Consider the following 28000-nt stretch of genomic DNA (forward strand, 5'->3'; position numbering starts at 1 on the left):
AGTGGGGTGGGAGCAGCAGAGAGGTGTCTGCAGACAGGCAGACAGACAGACAGACACGGATAGCTGTGTGCTGCTGCCCTTTGGGAGGTCAGAGCCGGTTCTGCAGCTCTGGGCTCAGTCCTGGTCTGCAAAAGGGCAGTGATGGCACCATAGGAGTTGTGTGTCTCATCCTAGCAGGATCTCATAGACCCCCTCAGTTAAAACCTGTGGGCTTTGGGAAAAAAAAGGCTCCGTCTGCTGGAAGTGCTGGCACGCATCTGAGCACTGCAGAAATCCCAAAGTAGCCCCAAACGCTGAGCTGTTGTGAGTGAAAGGGAAAGAGTTACTGGTTGTAACGCTGTAAATCGTCCGCATTTGGCAGCCGCAGCAAACATGCATTCCTGGAGGGTCTGCAGCAAGGCAGAGCTGGAGCGGGCAGCTCTGACATTTCAGCTTTGTCAATGGCTGCCAGTGAGCCAAAGGGCAGACGTGGATTGTGCTCTGTGCAGCCATTGAGGCTTCAGACAAAGAATCCCGCACCTTGCTCTCTTCGGATACAGCAATTAACCAGGGCACCACGGCAGGACTGCAGCACGCGTTGAGGTTAAGCCTTCAAACAGACGGGAGGAAGATGTTGGAATCCGGCAGGAGCTGCTGCTCCCAGGGAAAGGTTTCACCTCTGCCATCTACCGGCACACAGCGGAGATCTGCCACCACCTCACTGCTCATGCTGTGCACACAGCTCCTGTCTGGAGCTGTACGCTGGAAAAACACCTCGGTAATCTTTAACCCCCCAGAAAACCATCGCAGGGCTCTTGTCGGACTGATGAGCCCAAGGGAGGGCAGCTGAGATAAATTGGGATCACTCCAGCTGCACCCATCAGCTGAAGGTCAGCTTTCAACAGCTCAACCTGCAGCAGAAACTTGTCCTAAAGGAGCATAGGAAGGTGTGAGAAGCGATTCAGGTGGAGAGGAACCATCAGTAATCAGACCCAGAAAATAACTGCGATGTAAGCAGTGCACAGCAAAGCGCTCTTTATTTTGTATCACACGTTTTCTTTGAAGGCAATAGAGCAGAAAATCAAAGGTTTTTGTAAGTAGCAAACGTTTACATATTTAAATGAAATGGTGATCTTAGTGTGTTCAACGTGTTGTTAACTTAGTAATGGTTATAAATACCTCAACAGCTTTCTTACCACGTAGGCAGGGGAAGGACCTGAAGGCACCTTCAGTTTTGGGAAAGAGAACAATGAAAACGCCTCAGGTAGTCAAAGCAGTTCAGTTTCTTTTGGGAATCACCTATTTCTGCCACACTGAACATACGAGTGGAGCTCTTCTGTTGTACAATGCAAGAGTTACTCAGAGGGACTGAGGCAGACTGGAAGAATGTGGCTGTGCTTCTCTAATTCTATCTTTTTTTTTTTCTCGCCGGATTCCCAAGAGAAAACACAACTAAAAGATCAAAATGCTTTTAGTTCTGACCTAAGATAACATTCTTTGCTTCATGCATGTGCATCAAATGTGAAAACTGTGCCATTTTTATTGCAAACATACACAGTGGGAAAAGAATGTGGTTTATGTTCCCAATGCTAAGGGCCCTGACCCACTTCCTCAGTGCTGCTGAGTGTGAGGGGCAGAGCTCCAGAGGAGCAGAGCGAGAGTCTGTGAACTCCACAGCATCAGATGGTGCTGCTGCCACTTCTCATGGTCAGGTAGAGTATTTCCTTGTGGAAGTTAGCTTGTGCGTTTACAAGGTGGAACAGATTCAGAAAGCTGACGTCCTCTTGGTCGCGATTCCCTGTCAATACAAAGGAAAAACCAACTAAGTGACTTCTCTGAAGACAAATCTTACCCGTCCTGTGTTTATTGCAGAGGCCAAATCAGCAATTTCCACTTAGATTTATGAGGCATCAGCTACGCTGCACCTGATGGTAGGACAGCTGTGAAATAACATGGGAGACTCTCTCCAAAATTCCTTTGCTGGCTCATCCAAAGATGGACAAACAGGAACACTTGTGTGCTAGGATGAAAACCTTCCTAACCAAGCTTCACAGCTCACTGTCAGAACCAGTGCTGAGCTCTTACTGGGGCTGACAAGATGTGCACAGGCCGTTGTGCCACACGGAGCTGCTCAGTGCCAGCTCCTGCTGAAGGAGCTCATCCTGCAGGCTTACCGGCCAGCACTGCCTGCAGCATGTCCATGACCATGTGAGCAAAGGCGTTCTCCACGCTCTGCAGGAAGATGTTTCTCTCTCCCGGGGTGCTGAAAACTTTGCAGACCTTCTGCATCATTTTTACTGCCCAGTCCATGCAGTACAGGTCCTTCTCACAGACCTGACGTACACATGAAATATCAGAAACGTGGTTTTTTTGTGACAAGAATGACACTAAAAAGGCAAGATTACATCTTAGCTTTAACAACTGACTCTAATGAATGACTGCACTGGTTGCAACCAGAGCTAATTGTGGGGACATACAAGTTATTGTTGGGGAATCTCCTCTGCCTTTTGCCAGAGGTCCCTCTTCTCAGGAGCAGGCTTGCAGGCTTGCTGCCTTGCAGAGGTGTGCTGGACGTGTTGCAGAGGGACCAGAGAGGGACAGAGGACCAAGTCTCCTGCTGGACTTCTCAAGGATCACAGGAGTAGATGGGGAAACAGATTTCAAGTCTAAGAAAGCGAATCTGGGAGTAAAGAGACAGAAGGGGCTGCTCAGCAGTACTCACTAAGGCCAGGAAGACCACAAGTCTGGCTAATTCCACAGCTCTTCCATTCACAGCTTTGCTGGCCATGAAAGTGAAGCAAATGTTGTTTCCACTCAGAATGAGGAGCCGAGCGTTGTTCTCCAGCAGCCACTCCCGGGGAACCACTTTGTAACAAAATTGGGACAATCTTAGTGAGCTTTAAACAAGGGGGAGCACCTTTATGGGCTGTTCTGGAAAGTGTGAATTTATAAATTGCTGGCTTTGGTGGCTAAGAAGAATTTGTGGGGGGCTGCCCTCAGAAATACAGTTAGCCAGGGCTTGAATTTTAAAGGACTTCACAGATTCTTAAAATACTTCACAATGGGGAAAGACAGCCTGGGTTTATAAGCTGGGTTTCTCTCTTCCTCAGCTTCCAAACCTAATGACTTTTCCAGCTACCCCTCAGCTACTGCAAGGAATATTGCAGTCAGTTTCCCAAGGCACTGTGCGTCTGGAATGCAATTAATGCTGGGAGATGTGAGCATGTAATGCCATGGATTAATGAGAAAGGTAAAAACACACCTGACAGCTCATCCACAAGGCTGATAACATCATCTGCTGTCCATTCTCTTGCTTCTGCATCGTACAGGAGCTTAATGGCATCTGCTAAACCTTTCAGACTGGTCTCATCTGTTGGTCCTTCTATCATTTTCTGCCAAACCACGTGTCCTGAGCAATATTAATCACAACTGCTTGTAAGGGACAAAGTAATTTTTTTAACCAATGAAACTGGGCCTTGAAGAGGAAGGGAGTTCAGGTAATGTAATTCAGCCTTGGTGACAGTGAGATTTTTCTTCCATCATTTTGTAGGGGTCGTAGCAGCAGCAGTGTGAATCATGGGGTGATTTAAAGAAAGTCTGGTTTAATAGCAGTGAAAAAGGTTGTTTTTCCTCAAGGAAGCAAGATGCTTCTTTGAGGTGTGTTCAATCTAACTCTGCTCTAAGCAGGGTGCAGTTTCCTCATTTAATTGTAACTTAATATCTACATTTGTCACGTCAAGCTGAAGATTTTTCTCTAGGTGATACGATTACATTTGATTGGCACAAAGCCTGGGATCAGAAACGCTACACCCTAAAGGAAATCTGGCTCTCGAGGAACACATTTTGAACAGTGACCCCCCCAAAAAAAAAAAAAACTACTTGCCATCAAGAGAGGACACTGGCCCAAAGATGATGTAGAGCAGGCGAGCTTGGTTGACCATTGGCCACGGCTTTAAAATCCGAGTCAACCAAAAGGCAGAATCGCTGCGATGAACCCAGTGGTTCAGCAGGACGCTCCTGCAGAACAGCCTGATCCTCAGCTCCAGCTTCCTGGCACTTCCTGGGGGAACAAAGACAGATATCAGCCCCCTGTCCTTCCCACATCACAGGGATCATCTTCTAGGAAGAGAGAGAAGGGATTTCTGAAGGAGGGGGCATTAATTCTCAGCTGTTTCTTGCTGAGTTTGGCTCCTTTGGATAAATTGCAGTAATTCAGTGCCCCCTCTGGGTACCCCTCTGCAGCATCTCCTGTAAGTGTGCATTCAGCTCTGCTGTTTGATTGCTCTGATCTTTTCTCTCTGATGAAATCAGTAAGTGGAAACGGGAGGAATTGTGTATAAAGTGTTCCACAGGAAAAACCAGAGCAGTGCTGGCCAACAGGAAAGCTTCTTCAAAGTGCATTTCAGAAATATCAGATCTAATTATTACTGCATCACTTCTCTCTTGGTTGATTTCTCTTTGATTTCCCTGGCAGTGCTGTCCAGGAGATACTCAAGCCTATGTTTTGAGTTCTGTGTGTAACATCTGTACTGCTTTGATAATGCAATGATAAAATAATCTAAAAAAAAAGGGATGGCTCTCAAGAAATCTCTCTCAACCAACCTTTGGTTTTGGTGGGAAAAGAAATGTATCTCTATGAAGGCAAAGTGTTTGCTTTAGAATGCCCACTGTGTGTGACAGCAGGGCTGCTAACATACATGTGAGTCAGGATCAGTGCTTCAGCTGAGTTAAATTGCTCTCTAGTCTTGATGAGTGCTGTTTGCAGCCATCAAGATCCATTTTCTGGCTTCTCCATGGTGCACTTTGATTTCGGAGGAGCTGCTTTGCTGTTACCTGGCTTGCAGCTGACAACTGCCTGTACTTTCCTGGGTAAACTACTGAGCTCACAGAGGAAGTTGAAGACCCGGTGACATTCCAACTCATCCCAGCCTGCTATGAGGATCTGGAGATCACAAAAAAGAAAACAGGGGGAAATAGATGGATTGAACTGCAGGTTTAGACACAATTGCAACTTCTCATGTGAAATAAATCCAATCTGTCCCCTCCCATCCCAGCCAAGGCTTAAATATTCTTAGGCATCTAAACATATTGCAAAAGCACAGATTAATTGGTAGAACAAATTCTTTTTGGTGATACTTGCCTTCTCTCCAGAAAGGTACCATACCTGCAAAAATACCCCATAGCATTGTAATCCCACACAGTGCAAAGGACTCGGACAGCCGTTGAGTTTAAAGCAGGAAACCTGTAAGCACAGACAGAACAGCAGTAATTAGCAGTAAATAACAGAGGTGGATTCCTGGGATTGCAAACGATCATCTTTCCTTGTGTACTGATCAGAGGGATTCAGAATTCAAACTCATTGTACTGTGGGAATGACCTCCAGCATAGAGACAGTAAGAGACCATTCCACCACAAATTACTGTAAAGAAATTCAGGTGAGGGTTCAGAGCAGGTGGGCTTACTTCAGAGAGAACCTTGTGTATGTACTTCAGCCTGTCTTTGGTAGGCAGCAGAAGGGTGCACCTCTTAAGCAACAATCCTGCAAAGGAAATAAGCACAGCTGTGAGAACCTCACATGGCACACAGGTTACTGAATTGCCTGAGCTGTTTGTTCAGAAGCATTTTTTAGCAGCTTGCTCTTCAAAAGCTTCTATTGGAATAATATATAGAGTGGTAGAATTATTGAGGTTGGAAAAGACCTTTAAGATCATCAAGTCAGAATAAGGCATGGATAGTTAATTAACCAAAGAAATCTGCAGAAAATCTGCTCTGACATGGGGCTCACACCCCCATTTAAACAAGTTGCCATTTCATTTGTGGTTACTATGCCTGAGCCAATTTCAATTAACAACAACAAAACAACAACTTTAGGGTATCAGACTCATTTTAAAAACAAGTCAAGCACTGAACTTATTTTAAGATACCTTACAATCTACGTGGCTTGCTTACAATGAGATGTCTTTGATCTAAGTAACTGTAACTGCATTCTTTTGCCCTGTGTATGCCTTCAAACTTACAGCTGTAATCCTACATCTAGCCATCATGTCATTTTATTTCAAACGAGCAACAACTTTTTTTAATCAGCTAAGTTAATATGGGTCAAATTAAGTTTTAATTTAATTTGTTTGTCTGATTGATTAATGCTTGTAGTGGATGGGTGAAGGAATTTTTGGATGCTTTATATGCATAAGAAAGTGTTCCATTTCTCAGTGGTGGGCTGAGTGAGTTAGAACAAATGCTTTAAAAAACCAGCAGAAAAAGTGAGAAAGCAAATCCTAACACAAGGGTGTACAATGCTCCTCATTACCATCAACTCTATGTCATGTGGATCTTGGTTTCTACCAGGTTATGCTAAAAGAGGTCTGAATAAAGAATTAATGAGCTTTTCCACCCAGCAAGGCTTTGGTTAACACCCTGTGTGCCATGACAGCCAAAATGCAGGCATTGCCCATAACTGGGGTTGAGGATAAACTCTTTGTGCCCATTTCAGCCTGTGAACTCTGTTACAAGGCTGCCAAAGAGAAAGCTCATCATTCATGGTGAGGATACTTCTCTTCTAGGAGGAGGGCTGTGATCTGCAGTGCATCTCCAGCAGGCTGTCAGCCCCTCTGGTGGCAATGGCTTTAGAACCAGGCTGCAATTAAGCACAGCAGCAGCATTTCCCAGACTGAGGAATGCAATCTCCTCCAAACTGACACAGGAAGGCAGTCTGAACAGCCACATTCCTCCTGTGAGCGTGGGGCCTGGGAGCCCTGCAGCTTTCTGCTGCAGTTTCCAGTTGTGGTGTCCAAATAAACTAAATTTGGAAAAAACCTGCTGTTGAGAACAGAGCCAGCCCCTCTGCTTTCCATTTACTATGAAAAAAAAAAAAGATAAACATTGTGGAGGAGGCCGAATATACAGTATTTTATCCAGCACTGAGGGGTTTTGGCATCATTTCAAGCAATCCCCCCCCAAGTTAATGGTATCTGTGTGGGCCATTTGGCACAGTGAGGAACTTTACTTCCATAGGGAGCTGCACAAATGTTTTGGGCTGTACCCTCAGCGTTTTGCTAACCAATGGATAGAACAGAAGAACTCTTTTAACCAGGTTTGGGTCCCCTCTAATTGTTACCACTTGCATTAAAGGATCACCTAGAGATTTGTAGTGCTCTATTATACAGGATCCATCTCTCTTGCCAGGCAGTTTGATGTTATGGAAGTCTTGCAGTAAGAACCTTCTGTTTCCTGATGGGGTTGAGATGTAATTAACGAGGCGGTTGCTGATGGCTTTTGACACCATGCTCAGCACGCTGATGTCCTTCACTGAAAAAGCAAAACCAGGTGTAAGTCTTTACTGCAAGAGAAATGCTGATCAGCAGTCAATAACTTCCCCTTCAAAAGCAGGTCAAGAAATGATGTTTGTAATTAATTCATTAATTTCCGTTTAACTCATTTCCCAACGGACTGTGATTAATTAGAAATGTATTGATCTAAGGAATACTTCTCACACAATAGGCAAAAAGTAGTTCCAACAGTCTGCAATGATATTTTACTTTTAGTCACGTGGTTCTTCATAGACCTAAAAGCTGAAAATTCAGATAATGAGTCACATAAAATGTCCTCAACTCACCAGAAAGTAAAACATCTTAAATAATAATAGCTTTTTAAGTGGTAATGCTCAGGTATTGGAAATAAAGCCTCTTTTATCAGAGTCTCACCTGAGAGATAGCTCAACAGCATTTGAAAGATCTCTAATGGCAATGTTTTAAAGTATCCAAGTGTAGACAGAGATTGGGAATCTGTGTCCATAGTGCTGCAGCTCTGTCTGCAGTGATGGTTACTGCCTCTGTGCTTCTGGTTTGGGACAGAGGTGCAGCTGCTCCTTGCAATGGATGTCATTGTTCTGCTGGTCTCACACATTTATCCTGGGGAGAAAACAGGAGAGTCATATTTTCAGATGAGGAAATTATATCCAAATGTAAGAAGAGGAAATAGCTGTTGGCACAGCAATGGAGTGTGAAAATGTTGGTCGGGGTACACTGCATAAATTTTAGTTGGAAAATAGACAGGTTGCAGTAATCAGCAACATTCCTTTGCCTTATCACACAGATTATTCAACAGAATAAATAACAATAAAACAGTGGTAGTGATGTTACGAGAAGTATTCCTGCTTGCTTTAGAGCAATAACTCCATACATGCATGCTTGCATCCGACCAAACCAAAAGATTACAGGTACAAAGTTGCAAACTATCTATCTTCAGCAGCATTTAAGCTGATAGGTGGCTTAATTCAGTATAATAACTATGTGTGGTATACAAAGAAATGGTGGAGTATTGGCTAATTCAGTGACACAGGTCTGGAAAGTAATGAGCTTTTAAAAAGAACTGTGTTTTTGGTCTGCCTTCTGGTCTGAGTCTCGAGGGTGGGTGCACTTCAGGCTGTCAAACAACAAGATTTAGTGATTCACTACATCTTAACATTTAACTTTTGTGTGTGTGTGTGTGTGTGTTTTAACACTGTGTCTTGATTCTGACAGATGAGGATTCAGGGAAACTGCCAAAGAGAATGAGTGCTGCTGTGTAATTAGAAGAGCTGGCAGCACTGGTAGTAACACAACTGGAATCTGTCCAAGCTGCAGCGCAACATCCCAGTTACTATCAGTGGGAAACGTGCTCGGAGAATAAGACTTCATTGTTTGAAAGATTAAAAATTTAGCGAAATTACAGAAAACAAGTTCCAAACATCCCTCGTATTTATTGCTGAAGCATGCAAGCCAGGCCTCTCTGCTACACCACGTCCACAATGGAAGCTCTGTTCGCACTGGAGGAACACGGGGCATTCGGTGGCAGTGTTACAGATGGGTTCCGCTGTCAGTGTGAGGAAATCCTATTCTGCTGGAAACATTTTTAGTTGAGCTATGTTACAATCTTAGCGAAGACAGCTTATATTTTGTAGCCCCACAACCGTCAGAAGCAAATGTATCTGCACCGGAATGAATGTTTCGCTTGGCTTTGCTTAAGCAAAAGATAGAAAATTGAGGCAATTTCCAAGAATCCTGTAAGAACCTTCAAGAAATCACCACAGATAAACAGAAAAGCTCCTCTTTGCTTCCTCTCTGGCTCGACTTGGTTTTTATTTCTTAGGGAATTCAGCCAGAGTGGTGCAATGGTCTGTGTACCTCCATCTGCTGCTGGGACTCTGCTTGTTTAGAGAACTGCTTAATGGAGACTGGAAATTGAAAGGTAAACGTTAAACATTTAACAAGCTCAACCCATAGCACTGTCCAGGCAGGTTCACCTTATTTGTTGCTATAACCTAATTTGTTTACAAGGCAGAAAGCATCAACTTCCTATCTTCTATACAACCTTCCTGGTCCGTTAGCAGTCGCTAAATTCCTGCTAATGGACGCCCCTCGGATATTTTCCTGAGCCCCCCGTTAGCCTTTGGCAAACACTAATTACAAAAGCTTGTTTACTTTTGGGATTGCTTTGGATCCTTTCCCTTCCCCTCACTCACAGCGACATAAAACCGATCGCCTGAAATATTAGCAGGAATTTACTGCTTTTCCCCGTGTGGAAGTGCGTGAATTCAAGTGAGGAAAGGCAAAAAAAACCCTCTTGGGTGTCAGTGCTGTTACCCAGCGGCCCAGACTGACGGCTCACAGGTTCGTATTGGTGCTGTTTGAGCACTGCAATTAACACCCCAATTAGCGAGCGGCTGATGAGAACTGTGAGGGCGGCGATGTGGAGCGACAGTGCGGGAATCGCTACGGGAGCAAGAAAACACCCACTTCTCTCATTATTATTATTACTGCTGTTGGTACGGGGGTGAATTTTTGTCCGTTTGCTGTGCTGGCTGGGTTTTGCTCGGCCTTTTATTGCTGCTCCTCAGGGCCCCGAGGCGCAGCGCAGGCCGCAGGGCTCCCACAGCGCAGAGCTTCCTCACACAGCTGGCGGGGAAACGAACCGCTTTATTCACACATCTAAAGGCGTTCTGTCGGAGCCCTGGGCCCGGTGTGGGGCTGTGCTACACGGGTTGTGCCTGCGTGCTTCGGTGTTTGTTTATTCGTAAACACAAAGGTAGATTTGATGTATCTGTAGGCCCAGCTCAAACACTTCCCATCTCAGGGCGCCGGTTCTCTGTAAGGCCAGCTTTGTAACGCCAGGCGTTTCAGAGGGCGCTGAAGCGTTTTATTGTAGCTTTTCGGAAGCGTTAGCCATAATCCTCCCCTCCTAATTGCGCTAATTGCAGGCGGGGATGACTTTCCCGCCTTTTCCCCTCAGCAGCGCAAACCCCTCTGGAGCCCTTCCCGCCCTTTCGGCCCCGCCCTCTGTTTGATTCGAGGCCACGCCCCCTCCAGCAACGTTCCCGCTTGACCACGCCCTCTCATGAATAAGCAAACATTTCAATACATAGTCCTCTCGCGTGGCCACGCCCCCTCATGAATAACCAACACCCAGCAACTCAACGTCGTCTCACGTGGCCACGCCCCCACTCTCATGAATATTTAATACCATGTAGCGCTACGTCGGCTCACGTGGCCACGCCCCCTTATGAATAATCAATACCCCGTAGCACGACGTCGCCTTAGGTGGCCACGCCCCCTCATGAATAATTAACGCCGGGCTGCCGTTGAGCCTCCATTTCAGAGCTCAGCGCCATGAGGCGGCTCGGTCCGTGCGGTTCCCGGCTCCCGCAGCGGGCCGAGGAGCCCTGCCAGGGTTTTCTGGTGGCTGCGGATGCGTGCTGCCCTCGTCTCGGCCCCAAATTGCAGCGGGTGGCTGCTGTGAGGCCCAGTTGCGTCCCCCAAACGCACCACGTGCGTCCCTCGCAGGCGGTTGTTGGGTTCGGCCGTAGCAGCAACGCGGCACCGTCCGCCCCTGCTGACAGCTTTCCCTTCGTTGGGGCTGCAGGGGTTACAAACCGCCCTGTTGCGTGTGCCGCAGGGCACGGTGCTGCTGCGCGGACGGGGAGCCGCATGAGATGCTGTTTCGTTGGAGCAGCGAGCCGTGCTCAGCGACAAACTGATGCTTAGTGTTATTTCTTCTTAGGGCCGTCTGGAAACCCGCATCTCTCGGGGGGGGAGGGCGGCTGGAGCCCTGGGGAGGCGCCTTGCTGCTGCTCCTTCCCATACGATGGCAGCAGAGGGCTGCGGCTGCTTTAGTGCTGTTCTCCCAACGTGCTGACACGGTTACGTGTTGTTTTGGGTTTTTTTTGGGGGGGGGAGGTGTTGGTTTGTTGTTTCTTTTCCTCTAGAACTGTATTTGAATCGTAATGGTTAGAAAAGAGCTCTGAGATCGACCACGGGACCCCCAGCCCCTCACCGTCTCAAAGCAGTTCTAAAATGGTGGCTGTTCTCCAGCTAAGCAGGTCCTGACTGCGAGATAAAGAGAACCGAAGGGTTAAAATAGTGACACAGCTGCATTTGAGGGATGCCGGGCCACCAGCTTGCCCCACGTGTCCATTTGCACCGGTGCTGCTCGGGGTGGATACGGAGTTCCTTTCTTCTGCTGTGTCTTTCTGGAGCCTGGCAATGGCTTAAGGGCATCTTATGTCCAGCTATTTAATGACTGGCTTAATTAACGATAGCAACGGTGGCACCGGGTCTGGAAATGAAGTCGTGTTGTGTGGTGACGGTGTTATCTTGTGTTTGTTTTACTCTGGTTGAGTGAGTCACGGCGCTGTTGGTTTTCCTTATTATTTGAGGTTCTGTAATCCCAGCCCGTGTTTGTAAGCTGCTTTGGGCTGACGGGATGAAAGCTAATAAGGAAAAAGTACAGCTAAGCTTTGGAAAGGAGGGTAACGGTGCTGCTGGAGTCATGGGAAGCTGCGAGGCGGATGGGAATGCTGCGTTCAAATTGTTAAATTCCTTCATCCGTGGTGGGCATGGTCTGAATTTTTGGCCCCAGAAAAACAGGGCAGTTCTCCATCACTGCACGTTCAAGGCAAACGCCGCAGAGCCTTTGATAATATCAGTATTTAAACACATAACCAGGTGCAAATCATCTGGTTAGCTGGGGATCCCTGAGCAGGAAAGCGTTGGTGCTTCAGGGTGGGATGATAGAAGCAATTAGCAGGGGGTGGTTGGTTCATGCAGCTCTTCTGTGCGGTGTGCAAGGATGGGGGGGGGGGACGGAGGCCCTGTTTTGTACAATGCCTTCAATGAATTCACATTACCCGTCCTCCTGGGTCTGCGGTTCTCTTTGAAGGCAGATGAATGGCACATGTCTGAGAGGGGCAGTGCTGTGTGCGTATCCCAGGGTCCTGGCCCAGACCTCTGGAGCTGTTGGATCTGCTGAGAAGATGAATTCTGATAATGCAGCGTCCTGTTTTCATGTTATCTTGCTTACAGAACGCGGCAACATGGATGGGATTTGTGCAGAGGAATTTAAAGAAACAAAGAGAAATGGAAACACGACAAAATAGGTAAACAGAAAACAAGTTACGAGTATTTACTTAATGCATTCCATGCACTGAGTGGTGGAGGTGACACCTGGCCTGGTGCTCTGTGTGCTGCATCATCCACGTCCTCGCTGCAATGTCAGAAGAGTGGCATCCTGTTGACACTTAGGGCTACAGAAAAGCATAACAGAGCCTTCTCACTGCATGGAATTTCCATCTGTCCTTGTTCGTTGCTGGGTTTTAGGTGCCTTAGTCTTGGGGCTTGTGAGGAAGGAGGGCAGGAATGGGTTGAATGCCAGGACTTGCCATTTTTTTCCTCTCTTCTACCTCGCTTTGGACAGTGGTTGCAGCTGAGAGGAGTTAATAATGCTCTGTCCCCCTACAGTGCCTTTCAGCCAAGGGTCTGGAGCTGCTCTGTGTGCCTTAAAGCACGGAGCTGCTCACAGAACCTTTGGAGGAGAGATTCCCTCACCCAAACAGAGCAGGCAGGAGGGCTGAGGGTTTCCTCGGGGTCACTTGGAAGCAGCGTGGCAGCCCTGAGCTGAGTGTTCAGGTAGAGGAAACGGGCTGAGAGAGGACGAGGTGGATGCAGAAGGGCTCAGGTTTGTCCCCTCTGTGTGTTGCTCATCCTTGGTTGGATATTTGGGATTCGCCTCACACCTCAGCTTTCCCTGAGCTGGTCCCTAAGCCTTCCAGTCTGCTCCTTCCCTAGAAATAATCTTTATGTTATTCCCATCTTTGGCTTTTCTGCATCTTCTCTGTTTGCAGAGAAAAAGAGAAAGTGCACAAAAAAAAAAAAAAAAAAAAAAGAGAAGTGGATTACCAGGAATTAATTAGCATCTCCAATCGTGTTCCTTGGGTTTTCTGAAGAGCTGAGCAAACCTGTCAGTGTGTAACTGGTGCTCTTCCTTTCTGTTTCTTTTTAAGATGCAGCGTTCAGCCCCAAACAGATGGGAACCTGTCAGCACAACATGGAGATAATTATCCATTCGAGCCATGGGAAGCTTCACGGCTGAGAGGAAGTTATTGCAGCCAATACAGCTCTGCTTTATCATCTTAGCAGGTTTTTTTTGGACAGAGCACGTTGGTGAGTTCCATTATTCCTTTGAAGAAACACCAAGAACATCCTTGTTTCCATAGGGGGTGCATTGGTGATGTAGGAAATTGATCTTCTGTGGGTGTTTGGGTGGCATTTCAGGAAACGCTCCATTATGGCAGTGCAGTGCTGGGAGGTTCTTGTCCTCCCTCTGGAAATGAGAAACAGAACCCATTTGCTGGTAAAGAGAAGAGAGAGTGTTCTTCAGACCCAGGAGGAGGTGGTGAATCTCAAAGTTCCACATTACACCTCAGTCTGGAAGGTTACCTTGGTCACACCTAGCTCTGTTCTTCGCTTCTGAGCCATCTCTGCTGCCACGTTAAATTACTGCCTCGTGTCTCTGCTTCATTAGTGCTGCTGTGCTCCGTGGCAGAGCCCAGTGCAGCTCCCCAGGCAGCAGGGAGATGTGCTACAGGCATTGCTGATACAGGAGCCTGGCATCTTTCTGGGTGAAACACGCAGCAGAAATATAACAGCTGCGGTGGGAGTGATTTTTGTGTGAGGTGGGTGTGAGAGAGGTCAGCATCTTTAGTGATGCTCTTCATTACTGAAAACAACCCCTACCCATGCACACGTGTTGATCTCTGTTTAATCTGTTGGTTCCCTTTTGTGGGGGTTTAGAAAGAGCTGAATTCCCAGTGGGTTTTTTGGGGTGATGGAAACAGCCACCTTCTGAGATGGGCACACGAGTGATGCTCGCTGTCACCTAAGCAAGTAATACTTTTCCCCTTGAAAAGCAAAGTACTGACAGGGGTGGTTTTATGTTAGTATTACTGCTAGCAAATCTACCATTTGTGAGAAAGGAAATTATTCCCATTCCTGCTTTCTAGATAAGGAAACTCAAATCACAGGCGTTTGATACGAAGCAAGGACCTCAGGAGCCCTAATATTCCCAGCTGTAACCAGAGCTGAATTCTGTGGCTCTTGCAAAGTGCAGCTCCAGATCTGTGCATCTATTCAGGGTTTCATTCCCCCACCCACGGGCCCTTTTGTAGCAATCTGCTCCCTGCTTGCTTCCAGAGCTATTAATTATGGCTCAGCCTGCTCAGTACCTGAGCTGACATTTGCATTTCCAACATACGAACCCTTGTTTGTTTGTGGAATGGCTGAAGTATTTTTTCCCTGCTTTGGGGGTGATGCTTGGTGTGAAAGCTGTTTGTTTAGGAGAGCTGATTTTTTTTACATTTCCCCCTTATTTGCATATTATAAAGTATTTGCTCGCTGTCTGTGTTCCAATTATAAATCTGCTACTTCTCTGCTCATAAAAATAACCAGGATTGGTGGAGTTCTTTGATCACATTTAAGCTCCCTGATGGCTGTATTGTGTGAGCACTGTTCTCCCAAAGCTGGAAAAGGCACCTGGGGAGGGGGATGAAGAGGATGGGGGGCATGGGAAGGTTGGTTCATAGCCTTCCTGTTAATCCACGGTGTTGATTTGTTCTCCTGTGCAGCAGTGAAGGGAGCCCAGAGCTGGAGGTGGGAACCAGAGCTCTCAGGTAAGGGATTTTTAAGGTGATTTGCATTTATGGAATCGTTTGGTGCTGGGGCAGAGATCAAAACACTAAACCTGACTGGAGGAAGTCAAATGGAACAGGCAAATCTCATTGTTTGAGCTGAAAAGGCTTCTAAAATCCTCAGCAAGTTGAGCAGATAAAATTAGAAGAAAATTACAGCCTTGGTTCAAACCTCAATTACAGCCCTTGTTATCCTTGATATGTCCTGGGAACACCTCCTGATAAGATGTGTTATTACTGAAACCCAAATGCCTTTAGAAAAAGGTCTTTGCATTCTTACAGTGGCCTTTAAGAGCACACAGGATGAAAATAATTCAGGCTGCGCTTCAAAGTCTGCATAAACATAAGCAATAATCCTTAATTTGAAAACAAAGCAGTCCAAAAAGGGAGATTTTTTTTTTTTAATATTAAGACTATATTCCATGCAGATAATCCACAGTAAATACATTGCATTGAAAGACAGATAAAGTGCCTTTAGTCCCCCTAAAGAGTCCGACTGTGCTGTAAATTCAAGTATGTGGAAGGCAGGCCTTCAGTTATTGAGAGAAGCCGTGATGGGAAGGTTCTGGTTTTGCTTTTCCTGGTTATCCTCCTGTGTTTTTGCTTCAGTACCTGAGGGCAGGATGCACCCCTATCCCAGAGTGGAGATGGGATGCACAGGGCCAGCAGGAGAGCAGTGCTGGTAAAGACATTTCTCTCTTTCTTCTAGGCAACAGCAACATGAGAGCTGGGTTTGAATGGAACAAACCAACTCTTCCATGGCAAAGCCACGTGCAAAGGAAATGCAGGAGATCCCTGCTGACTCATGGGTGTGAGCTCCGAGCACCCAGAGCTCATGGAAGGTAGGATGGGTGGCACAGCACGGCGAGCTGAGCGCTCCCTGCCAGGACCCCAACCTCTGCCCAGGGCATCACTGCAGGCACAACCTCACTGCTCTGCCCCACACTGACAACACAGAGCACAGCCTGCTTGGTTTCTTTGCTTTAAGGAGGAAAAAAGAAAAAAAAACCCATAAATAAACCCCTCAAAATAAAGCCTTTCTGACTGCAGGCACTCAGAACTTGACGTCTATCCCGCAGTGCACTGCACGTGTCTCAGTCATTTCTATGCTATGGCACTTGGATGTTGTTTTTTCTCCACCTGAGTATCTGATCCTCTTTGGAACCCTTTTAAGATTCTGGCTGCAGCGATGCAGCAGTGATTTATACAGCTCCATTGCACTCTGTTTAAAGTCTCTTTTCTTTTAAGCATGCAGCATTGCGGACGTGTTGGATGTTACCTCGCATCTTAGAGACTGTAGGGGAAGAGGAACACCTATAAATCTTCTTGTTGTTGTGTATGCATATCAAGAAAATCACTAGAAATAAGGCCATTATTTGAAAAGGTGGAAATGCAGAGAAAATTCCTTACCAGCTCATAACCATCCGGGGCAAAAAGTAAATGACAGCATTCCTCTGAATTGTTTCTACTTCAGGGAAACGGGGGAACAAACCACCTTCCCATCGAAAGCTTTACTTGGAAATAAGGTTTATCTTCAAAATATGTCTAAAGAGAGACTGCCTGGGTCATAACAACTTGGCACGACCCAGCCTGACTTACCCTGTAAAAGCATTTGCTGCCTTTATGCCATAATAAGATGCAGCGAAAGTCTCCCTCGTGGCTACGTATGAGGAAGTATAATCTAGGGTCTAAATGCCACAAAGCATCCATATTTATCTTTAATGGCTATATAAATTCAGCAGATGAGAAGGAAAACATTAATTAGACAGACCCTGCCTTTGGCAGCGATCACCACCGGTGACAGCTGAACCAGCCAGTGGATGAAATATGCTTCAAAGATGATATCAGAATAAATAACAGAGGATCAAAAGATAAGGGAAAAAAATAAAAATAACCCATATAACCAATGCTCTTTTTTTTTTTTTTGGTGGGAGGAAGAAAACTTCACCTGACGTCGGACATTGGCTCCTCTCTTTTTTCATGCCACCTCTCCCCAGTTTGGGACCCAGTCCTGCACTGATGGCTGTGGAGGCAGGGTGAGCATTGCTGCAGCTTGCCATGAGCTGGATGAGAGCAGAGCTGCCTGGGAGGCGCAGAGCTGAGCCCCTGAGTGAGGGTCGGATTCTGGAATCATGGTGTTGGTGTCAGTGCAGACCAAGGGCCCATCGCTGACACAGCAAAGAGAAGTCATAGGAAATGCACTGACTTCAGCAGACTTGAAATACGAGGGTGTTAACGAAGCATTTCTCAGATTTTCAGTGATATCAAGGCACGTATGCCTTCATTACTTATTATGGGAAGCACCCGTGAGTGAGCCTGGGTTTTCCTCTGGGTGTCAGCATGGCAGAGCTCTGTCCCCATCCTCTGCCTGCAAAACCTCCCCTGCTCCTGCTGGACGTGTGGCCGTGCCATGAAGATGTTTGGAAGGAACAGAAGATATTGTTGTTTTTTCCCTCCAGCCTCTGGTTCCTTTAGGGTAGGAGTCACAGCTTGTAACTAATCGGATGGCAGAAGGTGCCTCAGAGCCAATGGCTCACAAACATTCTGAAGGTGAATCCTTAGGAAGGTTTTGCTCTTCGAATAAAACAGGTTTTCCTTTCTTCCAGAGCAGAGAAGAGAAACTGGTGCTTGGTTGAGAGAGAAAAGAGCCCCGACTGCTTTTCCTCCGTGCTCCATTGGGTCTTTTTCCTCGACTTGCTGTTTCTTTTCCACCGGGGGAAAGACTTTGCAATCAGATAACAGAGCACTCGAGTCATGGCAGGTCAGAGGTGCAGGGAGAGAGGTGCTCAGCACTGCTCTGCCTCCACGAAGCCCTCCTTCTCATGGCTGGCTGCCTCCACCTCGGCGTACGTGGCGTGGTTGGTGTGATTGCGGAATTTCATGGCAGGCCAACGATGTGGCCTTCGCTGCGGATGGGAACAAAAAGCTATCAGAAGCTGTGAGCAGCATTTGAAGCCAAGCCTGCTGGAAATTCAAAGCTCAGCCCCGAAACAATGCTATCTTTGTGAAAGTTCGGAAAAGGGGGGAGAAAAAATGATTTATGCTTGAAAGAGTTTGTTACAGTGCATCGGTCTCGCTGATAGGGTTAACAGAGGGAGCTGGGTAGAAATGGAAACTGGAAGGGAGATCCCACATCAGTGCCAGAACAAGGATGTGCTGTTATGGGGAACAGATGGGGCGGCCACAGAGGGTCACCCCTGCACCTCTCCCCCATCTGCAGCACAGGCACTGCATCCTGGTTGGGTGCTGCAAGGATAAATGCACCAAACGTTGTAATAAAGGCCACGGAGATTGATCCTTTGCAGCTGGGACGGATGGAGGAGAGATGAGTGCTTGAGGAAAAAAGGCAGTGGGTGACAAGGAGAGGTGAGGGCTCTGCATCGCAGCTCCCATGCCAGGACTCAGCCTGCTGCTGCCCTGCACCGCGCACTCCTCGGGCTTTTAGCAGCAGATGGAGATTGTCAGACCCCCCATCTTCCTGAGAATTAAAATCTGCCATTTCGAGCATTCACACCACCACTGCCACAGCAGCTGATGGCACGACATCTATCAGCAAAGCCTGACAGTTTTAGTCGACAGAATCCAGCTGGGCAACCGAAAAGGCAGCAATCCCAGGCAAGGGAGCTGCTGGTGTGAGCAGGCAGGAGAGGCTGAGATTGAATGGGGAGAAAAGGCAAGGTGTGAATGGGTGCACATGAGAGCACAAAGCACAGCAGTGTGGGTGGGAACCAGCCTAAGTTTAAAGCGTTTGGGACGTGGCTGTGACTGCAGGACAACGCAAAGAGCCTCGGATGTGCAATCTACCCACATCCTCTCCTCTGTGCTCTGCTCTGGAGGGTTGGGATGGGGCCAGAGGAAGGTTCCCTGCTCACCTCGATGAAGAAGAGGGCGGCGTTGGAGGTGGGGTGGCTGTTGATGTAGATCCCAGCGAGGATGATGGCTGCAATGAGCAGCACAGCCAGCACGATGCCCACGATCGTCCCGGTGTGAATCGGGGCACCCACTGCATTGGGAGGAAGGTCACTTCCCACACCTGCAAAAAGGGTTCAGCTGGGCTTAGAAGTGGGCTGAGGGCTCAGGAAAAGCAAGGCAGGATGCTTGGAGACCTGTGTGTAGGGCTGAGCACCGAGCCTGGCTCAACAAGAGGGCGAGATGCATGGGCTGAGCTCCAGCATCCCTCCTAGATGATACCAATAGCTGGCAAAGAAAGAGGATTAAACGATGACCACATAATATTTCACCCCTCCATCCAATCCCTATCCCTTATACATTGGCTGCTCACTCACACAGAAAGCCATTAGCCATATGCTGAGAGCTCCTCAGCACCTCACCCACAGCCCTGCAGCTCACCCCGGCCCTCAGCTATGGACACAGAGCTCCAGAGCTCTGTACATGGCATAGATCAGCAGTGACATTACCAGCCATTCGGGGAGCAATTTGGCTGAGCCTGGGAAGCTCATGCATTTCAAAAGCCCCGTGCCTGCACTGGCACTGATGCTGCACCCACTTGTTAGCCAATTTAACATCCAGGAGCTGCTTGCAATGAAGAGGGCTGGGCTCTTCGGTTGCAATTCAGGGGAGCAGAGATGGAAGAGGCAGAGCTGGGCTCACAGAAAGGACACCTTGTGTTTGAACTTCACAGCTTTAGCACAGCTGGGGAAATTCAGAAGGAAAAGGACCTGGTGTAAAAGCTGCAAAGAAAGGGAATTGCATAGAAAGAGAAGGTCCTCCTTCACCAAGAAAAGTGGGAAGTGCAGACAAAGGCATCAGGGTAAAACAGATCAGCCCCAGCTCTCACATTACACAACCTGAAGCAGTATTCATCAGAGGAAGGACAATCAGATTCTTATCTTGATTGCATCTTTCCAGTCCCCATTTCACCCTGCTGACTGATCACAGCTCCCCAGGCAGAGACACGACGGTGCCTTACCTTCACTGCCTGCGTGCTGGTTGAGCTTCGTGTCGTCTGAAAGAAGAAACGGAGGGCAAAAATAGCTAACAGCCTGCTGAGATGCTCTCTGTGCTTCCCCCCTCGCTCCTCTCCATACTGCAGCACTGCCAGCACCCACCCCCAGCATTTTCAAATGAAAGGACAGAAGGACCCCCCAAGCAATAAAACACCACCATAGGCTCACACTGCTTGGCATCCCTTCCTTCACAGAGGTGCCACCTGCAGCACAGACACCTGGGGAGCAGCCCTTGAACCCAGCAAGGCAGAGCAACGAGGGGAACTGGGCTGACTTGGCTGCACTGCTGACACTCCCCACCCAAGCTGGGGGGCTCTGCTGCCCCACAGTTGTTTCTCATGGGGGTCCAACACTCAGTCCCGTTTTCCCTCTCATTCAGGAGCCACCAGGCTGCACAAAGACGGGGCTCAGCCCCCCGTGAGCTGTGGCTCAGCACTGCAGATCTGGGACTCTCCAAAGGACGCAGGGTGGGAGATGCAGAGGGGTGGGGACCCATCCTCATCATCCCTCCGCTGCGCTGCTCCCATGGAATTCGCTGCCCGACGCAGCTGGCTGTTTGTTTGCTTCCAAGATTACAAATTAACTTCATGCTTGACTATGTCACAGAAAGGCTCTTGTTCCTTTTCCAAGAATCGCCGTGGAGTTGGAAAATAACCAAATAATCTCAGTGCTGGGGTTGCGTTCCCCCCTCCTTCCATTGCTCCTATCAAAGTCAGCTCCATCAGCCCCACACTCCACCCCCCCCCCCCCTCAGCTCCTTCCCCATCGCTGAAGGACAATTACTAATGTTCCTTTCTATTTATTCTAATTAGCAGTTTGCAGTTAGGGACTATTAAGCAGCAAAATTGAAGCGATACCTGCGGAGGAGCGAGCCCTGCGTTAATGGGATTATCAAGCTTTAGCACAGGGGCGTCTCGGGGGAAATGGGGGGCCTTTATTTGGAGCTTATTTGAGTGCTCCCAAGCAATCACACAGCTCTGCTGCACCACTGCCAGCCCCGACCCTCGGAGCATCATCTTCCCACCTTCTGTAGTGAGGCTGTCGATGAAGAGGGAGGCTGTGGGGGTGGTGATGTCCTCATCCAGCGGCGAGGAGGAGCCGTCGGGGGGGGGCGAATAGTGATTGTCCTCTGCTAAGTCCTCACAGCTCTTGGCGTCTGCCTGGGGGGGACACAGCAGGGCTGGAGGCATCGCCGTGGGGCTGGAGAAGGATTGGGAGGATGGATAGAGGCCAGAAGGGGCAGAAATTGGGGTGTGGGAGAGGTTTGGGGGGCAGCGGTTTGGGGGAGGTGGTGGAGGTTTGGTGGCAGCCTGTCCTGCTTGCATCACAGGCCCTCAGCATCCCGTGACCTCCTGTTCCCTCTCTCTTGGTAAACAGAGAACGAGGATGAGTGTTCATTGGGGGAAAATGGAAAAAATATATATTATTAAAAAAAAAAAAACAAAAAAAACCACCAAAACGACAAAACACCAAAGCAGAAACAGATGTTTGGTTAGATCTTTCCAAGAGAAAGAAACAACGTGGAGATGTGCTGACAGGGACACACACACACAAAATATCAAATCCTAAAGGCCGACTCCTCCTTTCTTAGAGGGGATCAGAGTCACAGAATCACAGAATTGCCAGGGTTGGAAGGGACCTCAAGGATCATGAATCTCCAACCGCCCTGCCACCAACCATCCCACCTAATGCTAGACCAGAGTCACATGTAGGGAGGTGAGGAGCAAACAGTGTTTGCTTGGGGGGGTGGGCACAGCTGGGGCATCTCTGGGCTCTGCCCATGGAGGAAGGGGGGATGTCTGCTATGCATGGACATCCTGTACCAGGGCAGGGCAACCTGAAGGGATGCTCTGTGCATCCTGGGGCCAAGCAGAGCTCAGAGTGCGTTTTGGCACTGGGTTGTGCCTGCTGTCACCCAGCCCCATTCCCAGCACGGAGCCCCAGCCCTACCTGCTGGGCGCAGCCATAGGACAGCCACTCCTCACGGTGCCGGTCGAAGCCACTGGAGCACCTGCAGTGAAAGGGGACATTAAATCCCAGCAGGTGGGATGCAGAGCAGCAATGGAGTGAACAGCAGTGCACATCTGCTGCTCTGCTGCAGCCCCTGCGAAGCCCAGCAGTGCCACAGCAGCAGTGAGAGGAACGGCGCAGTGGAAGGGTTACATGCAAGCTGTTGGGATTCCAGTGCAGCTGTGCTGGAAGGACCCAAACGTTCCTCCTTACGGAGGTGGAAAATGGTCAGCGCTGCTTCTCCAAGGAAAACAGAGAAGCGGAGAGATAGGAAAAAGATACAGAGACAGTGTGAGTTTCCATTCCCTGCGCTCTGCGCCAAGGCTGCGAGCTCCAAAAGGGTTTGTTTGTGGTTGTTTTTTTTTTTTTTTTTCCCTTTCCCCAGAAACATCTGGGCAGGAAAAGCACATTAAAGAAGTTATAAATGGTGTGAGGGAAGCACCAGCCACAGAAACAAGGGCTGAGCCCTTGGGAGCCCCTGGGCAGCGAGCTGTGTCACCATCCCATGGGTGATAAGAGCAGAGCCAGCGAACTGCACGAGGTGCCCCCAGCCCTCCCCTGTCCCTGCTGAGGCCTCATGGAATCACTGCACGTGTGATGGGCGCACAGCCAGGATGCAGCCTGAGCAGGGCTGGGTGAAGCAGCCCCTGCAATGTGCACGAGGATCTGTGTTAGTGGGTCCCCTCCCCTGCTGCCAGCTCTACATTCCAATGCTGCACAGCCTCGTTGTGGCTCTCCTGCTGTGGCTGAAGGAGGGCAGAGCAGCGTCCCAAGGGTTGGGGGCTGTCCCCATGGCCGGGGGGCACCGCAGTCCCTCGATGTCTGGGACCTGAACCCCACCTGGTCAAAATCCCAACCCCAGCATGGAGTGGATCCCACCCAAACCCCACTGACATCAGCGTCCATCCATCCCACTGCTGTCCCAGCTCCGCACCACCGCCCTGGGACTGAGCCCCACCCTCGGGAAGCGGCTCCTCTAAGTTGTGCCCTGAGCTCAGACCACCACCAAACCACTGACCGTGAGCCACTGCCAGCATCACTCCAACAAAAAAAGGAAAACCACTAAAAACCCTTCAGCAACAGCAGAGATCGGCCCTGCAGCTCAGAGTGCTCTCCTGGCTACAGGAACATCTCCAGCAAGAGGAGAGGCAGAAGTGACCCATCCCAGTACCTCTGCAGGACGTGGCACCAGCTGCAGTTGAAGGTCAGCGTGGAGCTCACACACAGCTCACAGCTCCGGTGCTGGAGACAAGCTGCAGAGAGAGCACAGCAACAAGCTGGAGGTGTCTGCAGCACACGGTGGGACCGGGCTGCTCCCAGCCCAGCAGTAAGCATCCTCCCCTCCGTGGTGACCCCAGGACAGACGTACTTCCTGCTCCATATTCATGGACTGCTCCCCCCCACGTGTGTAGATGTGAGCACTAAGAGCGTGTCTGCTCAGCAGGATGCTGGAGCCACACAGCACCCACAAAGCGCCCCGTGGGACAGCCCCAGTGCCACCCTGCCCCCATGGCTTACTGGGCAGTGGGGTGAACTCCACAGCAGACATGTTGGTGATCTTGCTGGTGTCCAACTCCACTCGGTGGTACTCATAGATGGTCCGGCGGCGCGACTCTGCAGCGGGAGCTTTGCTTTAGGTGTGAGCCCCCCCTCGGCCACCCCCTGCCACTGGGGTTCTTCCTGTGGGACAGGGCAGCAGGGGAGGCCGAGTGGCAGCACTGTGGGGTCAGGGTGGAAATCCCCTTCCTCACTTCTCCATGAGCAGCTAAGAGCTCTCTGCTCCCTCTCCCCAGAGGACTCCAGGGGGGATGCATCCAGCCCCGCACAGCCCATCCCCATCCCTGCCTCCCTTCCAGCTCCGTTCCCTCCCGCATCCCTCAGTGCTCCCCAGGAGCCCACGGGAAGGGGGGGCAGCATCCCCTGAGGCTTCCATGCAAACTGCTGTGAATGGGTAATAAACGAGGGCCAGATGGTTGGCTCCAGAAATAACGAGCAAAGCGTGGCGCGGGGCGCAGCACGAGGAGCGTGGTTGGGTGTACAGGAGGGGAAGGGAGAGGATGCAGCAGCCCTTCCATCCCGCTCGCCCCGTGCCTGGAGCGTGTGTCACGTGTGGGACACGTGTGCAGACACGTGTGTGTGCTGCGTCCTGCTGGCACTGGAGCTCACATCACGTGCAACAAGTGTGCACACACATGCATGTGCTGCGTCCTGCTGGCACATTTCCCAGCCCAGGGCTGCATGGTGCATGTGCTGTGCTCGGGGCGGGCAGCACCCCAAGCTGCTCATCTCATCCCTCTGCACTCCTGTGGGTGCTGCTCTGCCCCAACCTCGCAGCTGGATGCCCGCAGGGTGATTGCAGCTCACATGCAAGCAGCACAGGGTCTGTGGAGCACAGCGCCCCTGGGCCAGGGCTGCAAGCTGGGGAGGAGCACAGTGCATTTAACCAGGGGATGTGGGACGCAGGGGAGGAGATGGCACTCACCAGGCACCTCGGGGGATGGGTTGAGGACCATGAAGGCATCAGACAGCCCAGCCTTGACAGGGTGCTGCGCAGCACTGATCTGCAGGACGGGCACTGGGATCTGCACAGGGTGAGGGTGAGATAGAGACGGCCCCACTGAACCCCACAGCACCTCAGTCCCCAGACCCGATCTTCTCTCTCACCTCCTTGTACCCGAAGACGATCCTGCCGCTGCTGTGCAGGGCAGCCTGGAAGGTGAAGCTGCCCACGTCCTCCTTGCCTTGGAGGTAGACCTTGTCCCACTGTACCACAAAGACCGTGCCTGGGGGGACACCACAGTGGATCACTCCTCTCACCTCTCCTCACCCTGCGTTGATCCCCAGGCCGTTTCCCCACACCCTCACCCCTCTCTTTGCTCCAGGAGGTGCTCACCATTATCCAGGTACTGCACGGTGGAGTTGCGGGAGTAGCTGGGGTTGAAGTTGGCCATGAGCGGTGCGATGTACTGCGTGGCCGTCAGCATGCGGTGGATGACGTCCCCCATGAAGATGAAACCTGAGCGAGCAGAGCAGAGGGGTCAGCTCAGTGCCTGTGCCCAACCCCGGGTCCCTGGCCCCACTCACCTCCAGTTGCTATCGTCACCTGCCGCAGGAGATGCCCGTAGAAGGGGAAATCGAAGGAGAGGACGATCCTCTGCAGGAGGGAGACGGGGTGAGGACAGCATCCAGAAAAGGGGAAAGCTGATGGGGGATGCTGGGCACCCCCAGCTCGGAGCAACCACCGAGGCTGGCACACGGAGGGCTGGGAGGGAGCACCCCACCCCCACGGCTCATCCCCTTCTGCCCCACAGCGATGGGGCTGGGGAGAACCAAATGCCTCCCCTAGGATACGGGGCAGCCGCTGCCGCCATGGGAAGGATGGATGGCAGCTGGGACCCTCCTGGCTCACCGAGGCCTGCCGGTGGGTGTTGGAGAGGATCCCGTGGACCTTCACGTGGCTGCTGTCAGCTGCTGCCATGTCCACCCACAGCCCCTGGCGGCGTGCAGCCCCCGGCCCGTAGGTGCGGGACACGTAGTAGCTGTGGTTGTCCTCCTGCAGTGGGGAACAGGGACAGAATCAGCAGCGTGTAGCTCAGCAGGGATGCAAAACACACGGGCACCATCTCAGTGCAGAGCGATGGAACTGGAACAGAAACGCCCCGTGCGAAGCAGTGCAGGAGCTGAGCAGTTGGAGAGGAGTGGAGGAACCACGAGTCCGACGCAGCGCTGGCAGGAGGGAGATGTGACTCATGAGGGACTTCAGCACAGCAGATGCAGCCTTCCTGGGAAGGAATAGCTGCTTTGGAGCCAGGGGCTGGGAGCTGTGGCTGCAGTGACCGCAAGAATAGGAGCAAATAAAGGCACCAAAGTCTCCAAAAGTTTCCAACAGCCAATCCTGGTGCCAGGCAGCTCAGGGATGGGAAACGGAGGCACAGGGATGGCTGTGCTGGAAGCTCTGTGTCCCAGTGCATGGGACGTGTGGCTTTTGGGACCCCAGGATGTGGGGTGTCCAGGGGCTGAACCCCCCACACAGAGCCCCATAGCCAGCAGATTCCAGTGCATTTCCAGTAACCCAGGGGGAAGGAGCTGGGATGGAGCGGAGGAGCTGGGGCAGCACAGAGCATTTGGCTGCTGAGTTCCTGAGCTCATCACTGAGTCACCAGGATGCCCGAGCCCACCACCTTGCTTTGGTCACAGCAGCAATTAGGAGGGAGTTTGGATGCTCAGTCACATGGAAACTCACTGAGCCGCTGCACCCAGAGCCTGCATTGCTTGGGGTGAGGTGCAGTGACCCCAAACCCATGCAGCCCCAGGAAATCCCCTTTCCAGAGCCACGCGAGCAATCACACCCTTCCCAGTCAGGATTTGGTGGTTTAGGGTTTTTTTTTTCTTTCTATTTTTTTTAAACACTTCCACTCCCTCTGTCCCAAAGCACAGAGCTGCAGCCTCAGCAGGGGTTGGTGGGACCCTGCAGAGCTCCCCCTGGGGGTCCCTTTCCCCAGAGCATCTCCATGCATGCTGAGAATTAATCCCCCCGAATCCACACTCAGCTGCCACAAAAACACCGGAATCACTCGCAACTCAACAGAGTAGGAACCCTCATTGCAGGGAATGCACCCCACACCCCCGTGCCCCCCACAGACAGCAGTGAGTGCAATGCGGGCAGCAATCAGGTGCAGCCAGGAGGTGAGAACTGAGTGCCACCCCCAGGTGACACCGCTGCCATTTGGTTCCAATAGCACAACGGAGTCTTCCCCATAGAGCCCCCCCAGGGCCCCCCCAGCACAGCAACGTGGCGCAGCCACGAGCAAAGCATCCCCAGTGCTGACCCCCAGCTGCCCCTGGGCACGGCCGCTTCTGCCCAGGCTGTAATTACCCCCTGTGCTGCCAGGATCCGGCCCCACAAAGTAAACCAGAGCCAGAGGTTCCACCAGAATGGAAAAATGGAAATAGTTCTGGTTGGTGCAGGGTTGGACCCCCCCCCCCCAGCTCACCACAATGCGAGTCCCGTTGTCCAGCAGTGTGTCGATGACCAGACTGCGTCCCACCAGGTCCTGGCTGATGTGTGTCCCCTGGGGCTGCCCGGCCCCACGCTGCCCCTCCGGGGGTCCTGGGGGGAGCGGGGAAAGTGTCAGAGGGGGCCCGCAGTGGGATGTGACCCCAGCAGTAACACAGTTGGTGACATGAGTGTCCCAACCCCCAGTGAGCAGCGCTATGATGGGGTGCAGGGAAGGGATGTGAGGTGGCCAAAGACACGGGGACAGCCCTGGGCAGGGGGACAGCTGTGCCAGAAAGGTGAATGGAGGCAAACCACCCCCAAACTGCCCCCAGAGCAACTCAGAGCCCCACAGCAGTGTGCAAAGAGGAGCACGAAGCTTTGGGAATGACAGCAGCCGCAGGGCTTCAGCAATGGGGCAGCGGCACAGCAGCGTCCTTGGACGAGCAGGGGGTGGTCCGAGCTGGGAACATCCCCGACCGTGGGACCCCTCATCCACTCGCTGCTTCTGGGGCACCCGCTCCAGCGGCTCCTTCCCCATCCCTGCCCTGGGACGGAGCATCAGGGGGTGAAGGGGGGGTTGGGGCCGAATCCGCAGCTCCCCGAGGTTTTGGGTTTCTGCTCCCAGCGCCTCTGGAAGGGGAAACTGAAGCACGAGGGAGCGGGGCTGCGCGCGGGGATCCCCGGACGGGCAGGGAACGGATTCTGCAGCTCCGCGTCGCGCTCCCTTTGGGTGCGGGAGCCCCACGCCGCGGGCGGGTTCAGCGGCTGCGGGCATCCCACGCACCGGGGGCTACGCGGACCCGACCTCACCCCCAGGATAGGCACGGCCGGAGCCGCACTCTGCCCACGGCCACGCGAGACCGCGGCCACGAAGCCCCCCGTTCCGGCAACCCCCGACCTCACCCCCCCCGCCCCCCCCCGCGCCGGCCCCTACCTGCGCCCCGCGCCCCGCGCCGCCCGCACAGCGCGATGAGGCCGAGCAGGATGAGGCCCCCCCCGCGCATCGCGGTCCCCCCCGCGGCCGGCACCCGCCGGGCCCCCCGCCGGGCA

The 28000-nt window shown here is 51.1% G+C and overlaps 2 protein-coding genes and 1 long non-coding RNA gene across 12 annotated transcripts; 1 reads left to right on the top strand and 2 right to left on the bottom strand.

Moving 5' to 3' along the window:
- Window positions 1-969: 969 nt before the first annotated feature.
- Window positions 970-10408, bottom strand: FBXO47 (F-box protein 47). Of its 8 annotated transcripts, none has more exons than XM_090125317.1 (12): window positions 9479-10408; window positions 8687-8853; window positions 7680-7886; window positions 7114-7284; window positions 5442-5518; window positions 5144-5221; window positions 4813-4921; window positions 3863-4039; window positions 3242-3388; window positions 2702-2844; window positions 2154-2313; window positions 970-1777 (listed from the first exon to the last, which is right to left on the bottom strand). In XM_090125317.1, exons 3-12 carry the CDS (start codon window positions 7879-7881, stop codon window positions 1659-1661), a joined length of 1383 nt encoding a protein of 460 aa, XP_089981443.1. In that variant the 5' UTR covers window positions 7882-7886; window positions 8687-8853; window positions 9479-10408; the 3' UTR covers window positions 970-1658. The 8 variants fall into 8 exon arrangements, with proteins under 8 accessions (XP_089981443.1, XP_089981440.1, XP_089981441.1 ...); XM_090125314.1 differs by having other exon boundaries at window positions 9438-10408; XM_090125315.1 differs by having other exon boundaries at window positions 8687-8856; window positions 9438-10408.
- Window positions 10409-10559: 151 nt separating this feature from the next.
- Window positions 10560-15813, top strand: LOC116233707 (uncharacterized). 2 transcript variants are annotated; one of them, XR_004167990.2, is made up of 6 exons: window positions 10560-10781; window positions 11014-11152; window positions 12315-12388; window positions 13292-13451; window positions 14912-14956; window positions 15684-15813. It is a non-coding gene; the product is annotated as an uncharacterized LOC116233707 (long non-coding RNA). The 2 variants fall into 2 exon arrangements; XR_004167991.2 differs by lacking the exon at window positions 11014-11152 and having other exon boundaries at window positions 10565-10781.
- A 95-nt stretch (window positions 15814-15908) lies between these two features.
- PLXDC1 (plexin domain containing 1) lies at window positions 15909-27999 on the bottom strand. Of its 2 annotated transcripts, XR_016460056.1 has the most exons (15): window positions 27885-27999; window positions 26946-27061; window positions 25361-25504; window positions 25036-25105; window positions 24845-24967; window positions 24616-24734; window positions 24434-24533; window positions 23470-23565; window positions 23123-23204; window positions 21892-21952; window positions 20966-21101; window positions 19905-19940; window positions 18847-19007; window positions 16923-17880; window positions 15909-16268 (listed from the first exon to the last, which is right to left on the bottom strand). XR_016460056.1 is itself a non-coding variant. In XM_031600697.2 (14 exons), the coding sequence occupies exons 1-14, from the start codon at window positions 27952-27954 to the stop codon at window positions 17761-17763; spliced, it is 1434 nt and encodes a 477-aa protein (XP_031456557.2). In that variant the 5' UTR covers window positions 27955-27999; the 3' UTR covers window positions 15909-17760. The 2 variants fall into 2 exon arrangements, 1 of the variants encoding a protein (XP_031456557.2); XM_031600697.2 differs by having other exon boundaries at window positions 15909-17880.
- Between the last annotated feature and the right edge of the window lies 1 nt (window position 28000).

This window comes from Phasianus colchicus, chromosome 26 (assembly GCF_987193195.1).
Source record: "Phasianus colchicus chromosome 26, bPhaCol1.hap1.1, whole genome shotgun sequence".
Classification (NCBI taxonomy): Eukaryota; Metazoa; Chordata; class Aves; order Galliformes; family Phasianidae; genus Phasianus; species Phasianus colchicus.

Excerpts from the sequence above, each read along its gene's own strand:
- FBXO47 (XM_090125318.1), bottom strand. The coding sequence starts at position 7,881 with ATGTGTGAGACCAGCAGAACAATGACATCCATTGCAAGGAGCAGCTGC. Across the intron at positions 4,922-5,143 it reads GCTATGGGGTATTTTTGCAG|ATCCTCATAGCAGGCTGGGA; the intron begins GTATGGTACCTT and ends TGTGATCTCCAG. Across the intron at positions 1,778-2,153 it reads GCTGCAGGCAGTGCTGGCCG|GGAATCGCGACCAAGAGGAC; the intron begins GTAAGCCTGCAG and ends TTGTATTGACAG.
- PLXDC1 (XM_031600697.2), bottom strand. The coding sequence starts at position 27,954 with ATGCGCGGGGGGGGCCTCATCCTGCTCGGCCTCATCGCGCTGTGCGGG. Across the intron at positions 27,062-27,884 it reads GCGCGGGGCGCGGGGCGCAG|GACCCCCGGAGGGGCAGCGT; the intron begins GTAGGGGCCGGC and ends CGCTCCCCCCAG. Across the intron at positions 25,505-26,945 it reads ACAACGGGACTCGCATTGTG|GAGGACAACCACAGCTACTA; the intron begins GTGAGCTGGGGG and ends TCCCCACTGCAG.